General features: G+C 58.9%; 1 protein-coding gene across 3 annotated transcripts; it reads right to left on the bottom strand.

Moving 5' to 3' along the window:
- Window positions 1–1106: 1106 nt before the first annotated feature.
- On the bottom strand, window positions 1107–13548 carry STAC2 (SH3 and cysteine rich domain 2). 3 transcript variants are annotated; one of them, XM_047707493.1, is made up of 11 exons: window positions 12983–13547; window positions 6584–6890; window positions 6131–6228; window positions 5877–5967; window positions 5159–5271; window positions 4998–5070; window positions 4820–4881; window positions 4260–4357; window positions 3825–3876; window positions 3325–3462; window positions 1107–2727 (listed from the first exon to the last, which is right to left on the bottom strand). In XM_047707493.1, exons 1-11 carry the CDS (start codon window positions 13070–13072, stop codon window positions 2623–2625), a joined length of 1227 nt encoding a protein of 408 aa, XP_047563449.1. In that variant the 5' UTR covers window positions 13073–13547; the 3' UTR covers window positions 1107–2622. The 3 variants fall into 3 exon arrangements, with proteins under 3 accessions (XP_047563449.1, XP_047563451.1, XP_047563448.1); XM_047707495.1 differs by lacking the exon at window positions 3825–3876 and having other exon boundaries at window positions 2623–2727; window positions 12983–13548; XM_047707492.1 differs by lacking the exon at window positions 1107–2727 and having other exon boundaries at window positions 2742–3462; window positions 12983–13548.
- Between the last annotated feature and the right edge of the window lie 8 nt (window positions 13549–13556).

Raw genomic sequence — 13556 nt, 5'->3', positions numbered from 1 at the left:
CTTCATCTGTGAAAAGGGGAGAGTGCCCCTTGCCTTGCTGGGTCATTGAGAGGATTACATAAAGTTCCTGGCATGGTTCTCTAGGCACAGAAGGTGCCTCTTTAGCCGAGTTCTCCTCTCTTGAAGCCCCTGGACTGAGTTTGTGACCCCTTTTTTCATACCCATTACCAGGGGTCCTAGAAAGGAGAGGTCATCCTCCCCCTCCCGCTCACCCACCAAACTCTAGGGCCTTCCCTGGCTGAAGGGGCCCTAGGAAAGCTCTGCGTCTGGCCCCACCTGGCCGCCCTCGCTTTGGGGGGGTGGAGGGCTAGAAGGCAGAAGCGCTGGATGCCGACCAGGAGGGGCAGCACACGCTCCCGCATTCTGGTGGCACTGGCGTGGCCCTGGCCCCCCCGCAGCCCGCCTCTTTCTCCCTCTGCGCTCCCCTCTGCCTATAAATAGCACAGGACGTGCCTGCCTTGGCTATGACGCGGCCAGGCAGGCGGAGGGGAGGGAGGCAGCTCTGCGGCAGAGCAGGTGGGCGGCGGGCACTGGTGCGGGAGGGGCGCTGCCGCCGGCCCCCCGCGTGCCAGGCTCTCCATGACGGGCGGGACTGAGTCATCTGGGGGGGCCCCACTGTCGGAGACTGTCCGCGCCGCCGGCCTTTCTGCCTCGTGTTTGCGGGGGCTGCGGGGGCGAGGCTGATCTCGGGGAGAGGGGTCTCAGGGGCCACCAACGGCTGCGCCGAAATGGTGCTGAGGCTCATGGCTGGGCGCCCGTCCCCTGCGGACGCAGGTGTGCATCGAGCCAGAAAGTGACCGCAGCTGCACCCTCTCCCCTTCCAGCATCCTGGAACATCCCACCCCTCCCCACCCCACCCCTGCCCTGCTTTTCTCTCGAACTCCTCCCCAGATCCCCCATCTCGGGCTGCTGCCCGGAGAAGGGATTGCGGAAGCATGGGGACCCCTGCCACGTCTGGGTCTATCCCAGCTCCGGCCCTCTCAGAGATCCACAAATTCTTCTCCCTCCAGGCTTGTCTCCTTTTGGCACCTCCAGCCCCCGCCCCACTCCTTGCACCTTTCCTTCCTCTCTCCCAAGCAGACACGGGGAGCAGACAGATTGGGACAAGAAACATTTATTTAAAGGGTCTAGGGGCTCAGCAACGCCCCCGTAGACCCATCATGCAGCCTCATGTACCGTGGGCATGGGGCCCGCCCCTGGGATATTGCTGGGGGGACCCCGTGGCAGCAAACAGGGCAGTGTGGCTTGAGCCCCCCATGGAGGGGGAGAAATGGGGCAGGGGCCAGTGGTAGGAGGATGTGTCCCTCCTACTGTGTGGGAGGGTGTGACTGTGCCCAGGATGGGGGCTGGCATTGGCTGGCACGATCAAGGGCACGAGAGGAGGCTCTGAGCTTAGTGGGGGGAGGGAGGTTGGCACCAGAGAAAAGCAACCCGCCAGGGAGGGGTGCTCTTCATGTGTGTGCCCACCCCACACTCAGGGTGCCTACCCCCTTCCTTTCCTGGTGGCCAAACAGAATGATGGGTCTTGACCATCTCCCACTCCCTCTTCCTCCCAGGACTCGGTGTCCAGGAGAAGGGCACAGATACAACCAGAAGAGGAACTCTTGCACAGAAGGAGGGGTCCCAGTGTTTCCGGCAAGGCCCAGAATGGGGTGAGGAAGGGCCATATGGAGGCTGGCACTGAGGGTGGGGCTCCCGGGGCTGGGCCCTGTGAGACCTGGGGCAGAAACTAAGCACAGCTCCCCTGGCTGGTCAGTCCTGCTACCTGGGACTTCCAGATTCCTGACAGTCAAATGAGGGTTCTGACCAAGCACAGGCTGGTTTTTTTTGTTCTCAGTCAGGTTTCTGTGTGCAGGCTGCTACTGAGTGTCCTTCCCCAGTAGGCAAGGGCACAACGAGGCCGCTCTGTGCTGACTGACTGTTCTCTTTGAGGAGACAGTCTCTGATTTACCGCGCTTTCCCCAGAACTCAGCCCTCTCCTCCTCTATCTGCCGGGGGTTTCAAGTAAGGGGAGAGATTCCCGCAGAACTTTCCTGAGAACTGATGGAGGGACAGAGGTGGTGAAACCAGGAGTTGGACTCAGGATCCTCCCGCAGCCCTGAACTGCCTCCTGAGCCCGGGCGGAGGGCGGAGACCTGAGGGACTTGGGAAGGCACCTTCCCAAGGCCCCACTTCCTTCCAAAGGGGCAGCTGCAAGGTCACGAACGTAAACCCAAGCAGGGGCTCTGTGGGGCGAGGGGGACAGTGTCGGGCATGCAGAGGTGGTGTGGACGTGGGAAGGCTCTCTGGACAAAGCAGCAGGAAAGTTCCCAGGAACACCCCCCTCCCCAGGGCTGCATTCAGCGTGGCAACTTGATGATGTCCGGGCATGGGCTAGACCTACCTGGAGCTTCCCCATTCCCTTCCACTTTCTCCTCCTTCCTCATTCCCAAGTCCCAGAGGAGCAACTCCATCAGGGCAACTTGGGACCCAAGAAATAAAACCTTCCTCAGTGCAGAAGGCTCCCAAGTCCCGGGGAGTGGCCCCTAGGAAAGAGGCAGAGGGCAGATGCCTTTTCCCCTCTGGGACCAGAAGCAAGGGCCAGGCATGGGCAGGGTGGCATCTGGGTTCTCTTGGCTCCTCTCAGATCTCGGTCAGGGCGTCGGCTGGCACCAAGCCCCGCTTCTTGCCGCTGCTGACGCGGATGAAGCCGTCAGCATCCTTGCTCCTGCCCACGCCCACACAGATCTGAGTGGGAGAGACAAGGAGCCGAGTCCTGGCTCTGCCTGCAGCCCTGGCCCTGAGTCCTGCTGAAGGCTCCCAGGGGGCCACCCCAGGGACTGATGGGACCGGGATCAGATGTGGTTGGAGACATCAGCTGGGGTGACGGGAGTAGATCCCATGAGGGTACTGGGCTCGACAGCAAGATCAGGACATCAGCAGATGCCGAGCAGCACTTTGGGGCTGACCTGTGAGATCAGCTGGCCTAACGCCCCAGCTGAACTCCCATTTCGCAGGGGAGGTAAGGGGAGGGAAAAGGGCTTGCCGGAGCTTAAAAAACAAGCCAGAGGCGTAGCCAGCATTCAAACCCAAGCCTTCAGACTCCTCATGCAGTGCTCTTCCCCTCCCCCAAGCTGTCTCTAACCCAGTTCAGCCCCCTGCCTGTGTTGGCCACCAGCCCCAGTTCCCAGCAGGAGATGACAGGAGGGCCCTGCAGTCCCGCCTTCCTAACCCTCCTTCCTTCCCGCTGCCAGGCTGGAGGTGTCCTCCTCCAGGGCGTTCATGCCGCCCCTGGTGCCCCTCTCCTGCCCACCTCTCCGGCTGCTGCGGGGCCCAGGAACTCACCTGGTTCTCCTTGAGGCTCATGTACCCCTGTTCCTTGTTCCCAGAGAAGGGTTGGCAGCAGCGCCAAACATTCTCGCCTGGCCTGACTCGCTGCACAAAATTGGCTGGGAAGAAGCCAACCCGGTCGCCAATCTTGCCCTGGGGATGAGGCTGGCAATGAGCACCCATGCCCCCCGCCCCAACATCGCTTCCTCTAGACTCGCTGCCCGTTCAGAGCCACTGCCATCAAACTCCAGATCCTGGGCTTCCTGTATCCGAACCCCCAGAGGGTGGCTTCTGCACTGGGAAGGGCATGAGGTGAGCAGAGGGACAAGGCTGAGGCAGGGAGGGTCAAAGTGAGAGCAAGTCCCAAGTGCTGGTCCTAGGCTTGGTGAGGGCCAGTGGCTGGAGGAAGGGAGGACTTTGGGCCTGGAGAGAAGAAGGTGAGGCAATGCCCATTGAAGGTGGGGAATGGTGGGGTGCCTACCAGGGTCCCTCTGCTCCCCACCCTGCCAAGTCACCTTCCACCAGTCCTCGTTAGAGTCATCCACCAGCATGATCCGGTCCCCAGGCCTGGGAGGACAGAGCTGGGGTTGCAAATGGGCAGGAGGGACCTGCCCTTTCCACATCTTAACGATCTGGGGCCCCCAGAACCCCAGCATGCCCCCACCCTGCAGCTGGGGGAGCATTCTTGACACCCTCAGAGGACACTGTGACCACAGGGACAGCAGACGCTGTAGGGCAGAACCGGGGCCGGGAGCAGGAGAGAGGACATCAGCGCCAATCCCTTTTGGACTCTGGTAAGTCCAGCTCCTCTCTGGGCTCAGCTGTCTCATGCATGCCGGGAGAAGTTTCCTGAAGGTCCCCCTCACACTCATATTCCAAGGTCCAGGAGCAGGGCCCTGAACTGGAGCTGGGTGGCTGCCTGGTGGGGCTGGACCACAAAGAGGACTTACTGCAGAGCCAGGTCGTTGTTCTCTTGGGGCAGAAACTTGTAGAGCGCGACGTAGGAATACATGGGTCCCACGTCCTTCCGCAGAAGGGGTTTGGGGGGCTGTGGAAAAGCTCTGGGTCAGTGATGGGAAGAGGACACTCTCCTCATTCCACCCACTGTTCACTGGCCCTGACCTGCCTATCCTTGGTTGGGAGGGGGGGCTTGCTAGGGGTTGGGACACAGTGCCCCTGGGTCCATGATGGGGAGAGGTCAAGTTCTCCTATCTTCCGGGTTCATCCCTGGGGGACCAGGCCAAGGACAGAGAAAGGGAATACTCTCTGTGCCTTGCTGCACCTTGCTGCGCCCTGGAACGGCCCAGTCTTGGGGAGCTGGCACGGGAGTGGGGACAGCAGCATTGGCTCCATGGTGGGGGGGGCTACCCCCCTTTCCTGCGTACTCACCCTGGCATTGCCCATCCCTGTAGACTGAGGATAAATGACAGGATAAATGGATCAATGACAAAAAGAAGTAACAGTCCCTTGCCATCTGGCCTCCCAGGGCTCAGTGCCCGCATAACCTCACCTGTTGTCCGGGGCTCTTCTCCTCCGGTCCTGACCCTTCACTCTCAGCCGGGGCTGTGAATACTAGAGATGCCAGGGCGGGGGGGGGGGCATGAGGCCGCAGGGAGTGGCCCGCCCTAGGCTCCATTCCCTGCCCCTGGTCCCCACCTTCTGGTCCTCTGGTCCCCACCTCCACTCACCACTGTCTCCAGGGGCCTCCTCTGAACTGCGAATGCTGCCTTCCCCATCTTCAGTCAGCTCATCCCGCTCACTCTGGGGACACACGGGGGAAGGGTCAGCCCCTGGACCCTCACCCTCAGAGACCCCTGCCTCCCAGGCTCCCCTTGGGTGCTCGACATACCAGGCTCCGCGTGGGGGACTCAGAGGTACTGCTAAAGCTGGAGCGGTTCATCAGAGCCAAGGAGGTACCATAGCGCAGGGTCTCATAGACGGGGTCTACCTTGCCGCTGGCCCCTGCCAATGAGCCACCTTCAAGGCCGGGCACCGGGCGGCCACCCTTGCTCTGCCCTGAAGCCCTGTGTCACTTTCACTCCCTCACAGCTGAGACGTCATTTCTCTTTTTAACTCCCTGCCCCATCCCACTCCAGGACCCTCTCTGCCCACACCAGTCTTCTCCAGATCCTCTTGGAATGCCTCCCCATCCTTCATATCTTCGGACACCTTCCCTCTCCCTGCGGAGGAGGACAGTGCCTGCTTGACTCTCTAGTCTCTACCCTTCTCAGTTCAGGCATTCATGAGAATGGTGATTGATTGCCGATTTGTGTGATTAGCTCTTTCATGTCTCGCTGCCTCACTAGACCACGAACTCCACCTTCTTCAGTGCTGTGTCCCCCTAGCATGATGCCTGGCACTTAGGAAGTGTCCCGTAAGGTGTCTGTTGAAGGATGAATGAATGAAGGAATGAATGAGTACCCCTCCATTGAGGACAAGGGCATTCAGAGCAGGGAAGTGCCAAGGACCAGCAGTGCCACATGACTCAGGTGCCCATCTAAGGAATGTGTGGGTTTCTCATCACATGCCTGGGATGTGGAATCAGAGGCCATGGGGGAAACACTCACCAGTGGGTGGGGACTCTCTGCTTGTGACACAGGCGGGGGGTGGCTCATGCACCAGGAGCGGAGAGCTGAAGTTGCGACGGAAGGAGGAGGACTGTGGCAAGAGGGAGCGGAGAGAGGGCATGAGGGTGTAGCTTGTCCTTCCCCGAGCCCCAGGACCACCCCATGAGAGGAACCGGCCTGGAGGGAGGCACTCATTCCCCTCACAGGCCAGTCTTTGAGGGGGGCACCCACAGCCAGCCATGTTTCCCACTCACCGCCTTGCCTGGGCATTGCTGGCGGGAGATCTCCTCGGAGCACCAGAGGTGGACACTCACTTTGCACGTCTTACATCGCAAACCCTGCTTGGAGTTTCCTGGGAAGAATTTGGGTTCAAGAAGAACAATTAGGCCAAGGAGGGTACATCCAGGGGCAAGAAGCACAGGGGGCAGGTGGGGCACTGGACAGAGGAAGGGGCCAGGCATCCTCGTGTCAGCCTGGGGACCGCATGCCTACCCCTCATACACTCGCAGCATCAACCAAAGCCCAAGTTTTTAGTAAACGCTGCGACCCTGGGCACCTGCCCACCCCAAGGTTGCCCGTTGGTCCACCCAGGGTGAGGGGTGCGGTGAGGACGGAGGCCCTGAGTAGCAAGAGCCCAACATTGGCCTGGGTATACTCCCCACCGCCCCCCCCCCCCGACCCCTCTCCTTGACACTGCAGGCACGTACCCACAATGAGCTGGTGGCACAGCTCACAGGGGCTAGCTCTCTTGAAGACATGTTCCTGGAAGCTGTGCAGTCTTACAGGTTTGAGTGGTGCCAGGGGCCGTGGGATGGGGCAGGGGGAGGGGGCCGGCGTCGGGACGCCCCCGTCTGTAGATGCTGGTGGTGGGGAGGGAGGGGGCAGTGGGGTTGGGGGCGTCAGCAGCACCTCAGTGGGGCACTTGAGCTCAGAGCCCGAGCGAAGGAAGAAGTTCTCCACACTCTTACTTCGGAGGATGGTCTTGAGGGAAAGCGAGCGCTTGAACCGCTGCAGCTGAGAGAGGAAGTGGGGCTGTAAGCAAAAGCCAGAGGGGACTGGCTCCCAGCCAGGATAGCTCCTTGGTCAGCCGCAACCTCACAGCCTCTAAGTACTAAGACAGAGGCTGCCCTGTTCCAGAAGGTGGTCCCAATCCCGGATGCCGACAGGAGCCAGGTAGGGAGCGTCCATGAGCAAAGAAGGTCTGGCTGGGAAGGCACGGTTGGGAGTGTTGAGCACTGTGACAGGCTGGCCAGCCAGAGAGCAGCTGCTGGGGTTCCCTGGACAACGGGGGCTAGTCCAGACGGCCAGCCCAGTGGGGTCAGGCTTTCCAATTTTTCAAAAGAAATCTAGACTTTTCTGTGAATTTGGATAGAAACAAATTCAAGAGGTTGTACTGCATTTTTTTTTCATTGCAGAAATGGTAGTGTACTATGTTTCCTACGCCTTGCTTTTCTCACTTAACAGTAAATCTTGGAAATCATTCCATACCAACGCATAAAGAGTTTCATCATTCTTGTTTATGGCTACACAGGATTTCATCGTATGGGTGTACTATTTACTCAAGTTAAACAAAATAATACTTTGGGGGCCAAACAGACACACCAGGTCTCCAGTTTTCCACCTCTGTTGTCTACCAGGTTGGGAGTTGGGGAGGGGTCATCCTGGACCCTCATCCTCAGGGGCTGATTCTTCCTCCAAAATCGCTCTCCAGCCCATCCCCTATAACCACCTCATCGTCTCCACAGCCCTGCCCCAGTTCAGGGTCACAGTCCCTGCCTCAACCCTGCCCATCTCCCCCTGTTCTCCCTACAGCTGCCAAAGAGGTGATCCTTGACTTCGCTAACCACTTTCCATGGCTCCTTAGGACACAGTCAAGGCCCTTGGCCCCATCAGGAGACTCTGCAGCTTGGCCAAGCCTTCCCTTCCCTTGGCCATGCCTTCCACCTGCGGCCCAGACACGGGGATTCTCAAACCCGTCCGTGTTTATTCCTCTGCACTTTTTTGATGTGTTTGTCCTCTTCTCTGCCTTATCCAGTGAATATCCTCTTTATACCTCAGGGTTTCCAGTGACTGTTCCTCCTCTGGGAAGCGGTCTCTTCTTCTGCAGGAATTCCGTTGAGTATAACCTCTCCCTCCTCTGGGCCCCACTGCACCTAGTACTGACTTCCATTACAGACCCAATCTGGTTTACGTTGTCAATTACTTCTTACTACCTCAGGACACTGGAGCCCCTCGAGGCCAGGGACAGTTGAATGAAACCCCCACACAGAGCCCCAAGACATAGTAGCTACTTGGTCAATGTTTGTTGATCAAATGATGGGTGAGTGCCTGGAATCCTAAATGGAAGCCATGTTCTGGAATGCTGGGTCCATTCTGCAGCCAGCCCAGAGTTCCTTCCATTGCTCACCCCAACATATCCTTCTCACAGTCTGCCCAGAGTGAGGTCTAGAAACATCTCTACCCAGATCCTTGAACCTCTTCCCCTCTGGGGAGAGCCCCCTCACTCCTGCCCACTCCTTCCCAGCGGCGATCGGTAAAGGGGGCGGGAGGCCTGGGTTCAGGCTGGGAGAATTGGTCAGGGTTCCCAGCTGGCACTTCCAAGCAGCCTGCATGACCCCAGGGAGGCCGGCAGGTGGCAAAACATAGGAAGAAGCAGGAGGGAGAAGGCGATGTTTGGGCACGAGGCAGGCCCCGCTGTGCCAGCTGGGAGACTTGGGGTGTCTGGCACGCTGAGTTGCCCAGCTTCTTGGCTTCCAAACTCAGCTTCCTGTGCAGCACTGTAGGCTTCTTTGTGCGTCTATGAGAAGCAGGGCCCCAGGTCCCAGATCCCTGGGTGTTAGGGCAGAGGTGGAGGCCTGGAGGGACAATTAATTAGAACACAAAGGTATTTTATGAGCCCACATGACTCTGGGGCCTCTCACAGGCCTAGAGTGAGGGGGGGAGGACCACCTACCATTCTGCCCAGGGGCCAGAGCCCAGAGCACAAGACGGCTCTGGGAGGCTGTGCTGGCATGGGCACAAAACTACTCCTGTGGTCTCAAGGCAAGTCACTTCACTTCCACTTTCTCAGCCTCAGTTTCCCCATGTCCAACAGGAAAGAGGCAGGACTAGATGCTCTCTAAGCAATGCAGGGCTCTGGGTCCAAAAAGCAAAAACAGAAAGCTATAATGAGGGGCTGTCCTTGTCAAAATACTGGGGTCGAGCTAGCACTCCTCCTGCAGGACCTCATGAAGACTGGCTCTTCCTGCCGACACAGCGACGATGACGGTCCCACTTTGCAGATGAACTCACAGGCGCCTAGGAGTGAAATCACCCACATGCAGTGAGTCTTCAGCTACTAAGTGGCAGAGCCAGGACTTGAACAGTGGCTTTGGCTGTTGAGCCAAAAGGACCAGAAGAGTCCTGCTACTCTGGGCTCTGCCTTGGCCCTCACTCACTCCTGACCCTCAGCGATGCCATGGTCTTGCCCGCCAGGTCAACCAGGAAATGTAAGGTTGAAAGGAACGTGCAAGAGCACCCACCTAGAGTAGTCCCCAGCCCATAAAATCGGCCCACAATGCCTTCACCACATCTCCTGTGAACAGTTGTCTGACTGCGGGTCACCTCCTGTGGCAGGAAGCACACCGTCTCCTGGGACAATCATTCCATCTTTGGGCAGCTGCAGTCGCAGCAAAGTGCTTCCCTATATAGAGCTGAAACCTGCCTCCCTGAGATCTTTTTGCCTATCGGCTCTGTTCCTCCCTTGGCTCCAGAAAGGGCCACTCCCTCTTATATGTACATCAGTCCTTCAAATATTTGAAGACATCAGTCCTGTCCCTCCCGCCCAAGGCTGTTATTTCCATAGTAATTCCCACAGGATGAGATGTGTAGCCTCCTTACTCTCCAGCCTCTGCCCTTTCCTGGTCTTCCCCTGGCCTCAGTGCCAAGAGCCACCTCTGCAGGGTACAGAGGTCTTTGGAACAGAATGTTCCCCAGCACTGGGGCAGCCCCAATTCTGCCCCCGACTTTCTGGTTCTGCTGTAGGCCCCAGATCCCAGGAGGGGAGAGAAGCCGGAAGGAATAATGTATCACCTGGGATGGCTGGCAGATGTCAAGTGTTATGGCTGGACAGCAGGATGGGGGCACATCTGCCAAATGGCTTGATGCCTGTCCCCTCAAGAGACATCTGGCTTGGCTACTCAAACCTCATTTTGGCTCAGCCTGGTCAGGTATTCCCACTCTTGTAACTCCTATTTCCCAGAGAGGACTAACTCCCTAGTTCCCTATCTCCCATCAGCTATCTGTTTGGTGCCCCTCAGTATCCCAGGACCCATTCCCTGGGAGAAGTTGCCATGTACCCTGGCAAGCTGACCCACCTGGATCCTATTCTCTCTGGATGTCCCAGGAGCTTGTCTGGCTTGGAGACTGGACCTCCAGGCCCATTCTCCTGAATCCCTTCCCGGAGGCGGGGCCTGGCCTGCCTGCCTCCTCCCCACCTCCCCACAGACTGGATGGTCCCTTCATTTCCTCAGCTCCCAGCAGCATCTCCTCACTTCCCTCCAGCTCCTGAAAGGGCACTAGGCAGCTGGCAGTGGGTGGTGGCGGGTGTGGCATAAGCTGACTCAGATGGCAGAGCTGGCATGGCAGGGTCTTCCCAAGGATGGCACCAAAGGGGGTGATGGTACCACCCTGTGGTAGGATGGCATGGTGACCCAGAGATGGCAAGGATTGTAGCAGGAGGGTCACTGAGTAGCTCGGGTGCAGGGATGTGATCCAACCTTAGTATGAGCAGGAGGCTGAACTTGGGCTGGCAAGGAATGCCCAGGGGAACCCAGCACTGATGAATGATTCTGGAATGTTGGCTTCACTGCCTAATGGACACCAGCTGCCTCTTTGTACCTGCCTCAAACTCTCCCTTCCCCCTTCCCCAAGTTCTATAGTCTGAAGACCAAGCTTCTTTGGGACAGGTTGAGATGCTGGGAGCTAAAGGGGCTGGTAGGGCCCTGAATTCTCCCCCTGCCCATGTCTGCCTTTCTGAACACCCCCACCCAGCTCCTCAGCCCAGCCTGGGGGTGATCACAGTCCTTCACAAGGGTGAGATTTAGGGAAGGGGGGGCAAAGGGGCAGGGCGATGTATGCAATCCCCCTCCTCTTGCTCTTGGGATGTCCCTGGATCAGGCTCAGAGGTGAGAGCATTGGAGTCCTTGCACTGGGCGAGGGAGATGCAGACCTGCCCACCTCCTGCCCTCTCCCTGCCCACACAGCTGAGCTGGCAGCCTCTGGTTTTGCTGAGACAGCACTACCTCAACTCCTGCCTGCTTTCGGAGAGGTCTTAAGAAGGGGAGCAGGCAGGCCGGCCTCCTGTGGGAAGCAAGGCAGGGCCTGGAAGACCCCCATGCCCTTGGGAAGCAAAGGGAATGTATCCGTCGGGGGCCATACAAGGCAACTGGGAAGGCCAGGGATATTGGCACTCAGGATGGGGCTCAGCTCCTGGGACCCTCTACTTTAAAAAAAATAGCCATCACAAATACTCCAAGCAAGATCCCCCCACCCCAAGACCTGACTCCTTTCCTAGTAGAGACTTGGATCTCTGAGGTGGAGTTAACTCTGTGGTCTGAGAGACCAGAGTCTCATTCTCAGAAGTGGGCAGAAGAAGGTCAAGTTCTGATCTATAGACTGACATGGAGATGGAGTGGGTCTCACTGGTTTAGAGGGGAGGAGCTCCCTGGGGAGCCTCAGCCAAGTGCCACCCTGCCCCTACTCATCTACCCCTGGTCACTCTCTAGATGACCTTGACCTTGAATTAACCTCATATCCTGAGAGGTGGCCTGGACTGAATTAAGAGCAAGATGGGCATTGGAAAGAGCTATAGATGAGCTCCACACCTGGAAGGAGCCAAAGACCCCACCCATTTTTTTTGGTCTTCAGTCCCTCTCCTCGACTGGATAAACAGGAGCAGGTGGGAACAAAACACCAGGGTGGAAGGGAGAAGGAAGGAGGCCTTGGCCTGAAGTCTGGGGAGGAGGCAGTGAGCACCCTTGACACAAGCCTCCTTTTATCTCCCATCCCCAGCCCACTCAGTTCATGTTGCTCCCCGAAAAACTTCTTGCCGGTCACTCCTGAGCACCTAGAACTTGGGGAGGACGTGGACAGATTAGAGGTTGGGCAGGGAGAGCATTAAATTTAAGGGGTGGCCTCCCCCAACCCCTATAGCACCAGGAGTTTGGGTTCCGCCTGCCTTCACCGGGGAATAATTTATTCATTGCGACTCCCGCAGGAGTAACAATCATACATAATTAGAGTTAATTATGACATTCATTAATTACGATGACTTCTCTTTTTGCTTCCATCCGCCCCCCCCACCCCCGCCCCCTGTCCCGCTCCCGGGGTGGGGGGTGGGGCTGCCTGTCCTTCTGCTCTGGAGCTGCAGCAACAGTCCCCGGTCCCCGCCCGCGATGGCCAGCACTGCCGCAGCCCCCAGCGAGCACTCGGAAGCTACGCACCCCCGGGGCCGCGGCCTCACGTCCCCGAGCCTAACCTGGCTGGAAGCGGGGGAATGCGGGACTGCGGCGGGTCCGAGAGAGACATCCAGCGAGACATCCAAAGAGACTCAGAGATAAACATATATAGACGCCGAAAGAAAGCGGGAGAGACACCAAGACAAACAGGTTGTAGAGACATTTTCAGAGAGTCACAGGCAGAGAGGGACAGACTGAGCTACAGAGACCTGGCGGACGCGGGAGGGGTGCGCCTCGCACGCACACACCGGCGCGTACACCGGCCCACACCCGCTACACACCGCTACACACCGCTACACACCGCTACACACTCCCTCCGCTTTAGCCGCGCCGATTCCCTCCAACAAAGCCGAGTTACAACCTCCCCGGAGGGTCGCGGCAGCGTGTCCGCTCATCACGCGCGCAAGGGCGTGTCGTGCTTGTGTGATGGGCGCTCCCGGTGGCCCCTCGTCGCGAACCCACTCTCCCAGGTCATCACGCAGAGCCTTCGGGATCACACAGGTCCCGCTGCCGTGACCCGAGCCCACAGCAGTGACCGCGTCGGGGAGAGGGCACCCGGGCTGGGGACGCACCCGGGCAGGGGTCCAGGCCTCTACCCTCCTGAGTTACCTTGGTTTCCTGGAGGGCAGAGATGGTCCCCGGGGGGGTGTGGGTGGCCGCGTCATCCGGTTCGTTCTCCTTCTCGCTCATTTCGGTCATGATTGGGGGAGAGGGGGAGAGAGGGTGCCAAGACCCGATGGCAGGTCTGCTGGGTGCAGGTGGCAGGTGGCAGACGTCTCTCTGGGACCCTGAGGCCCTTCTCCAGAGACTGCCCCCCAGTGAACCCCAGGAAAAATCCGCCCAGGCAAAGCGACCCCCCACTGCTGAGAGCGGGCGGAGAAAGTTCCCGGGTTGGCCAGTGAAGGGGGGTAATTACACGGAGCCGCGGGAGCCGGACGACCCCGGGAATGAGGACCGAGGGTCTGCAGAGGATGCTGCTCCGAGCGAGGGGAGGAGGGAAGTGGGGACGCGGGGATGAGCTGAGGGAGGGAGCGACGGAGCAGTCTGTGTCCGGCCGGCTCCTCCGTCCTCTGTGCCCGCCCCCCATCCCTTTCCCCCTCCCCCCGCCGGCCCCGGCCCGGCACCCGGAGGCCCCTCCGCCCAGTCCTCGCCTTCCAACTTTGATTTAGGAGGTCGCCAGGTC

This window comes from Lutra lutra, chromosome 16 (assembly GCF_902655055.1).
Source record: "Lutra lutra chromosome 16, mLutLut1.2, whole genome shotgun sequence".
Lineage (NCBI taxonomy): Eukaryota > Metazoa > Chordata > Mammalia > Carnivora > Mustelidae > Lutra > Lutra lutra.
This window is presented reverse-complemented; position numbering and strand designations above follow the sequence as displayed.

Excerpts from the sequence above, each read along its gene's own strand:
- STAC2 (XM_047707492.1), bottom strand. The coding sequence starts at position 13,072 with ATGACCGAAATGAGCGAGAAGGAGAACGAACCGGATGACGCGGCCACC. Across the intron at positions 5,272-5,876 it reads CAGAGAGTCCCCACCCACTG|GGGCCAGCGGCAAGGTAGAC; the intron begins GTGAGTGTTTCC and ends GCTCATTGGCAG. Across the intron at positions 3,877-4,259 it reads AACAACGACCTGGCTCTGCA|GCCTGGGGACCGGATCATGC; the intron begins GTAAGTCCTCTT and ends CTGTCCTCCCAG.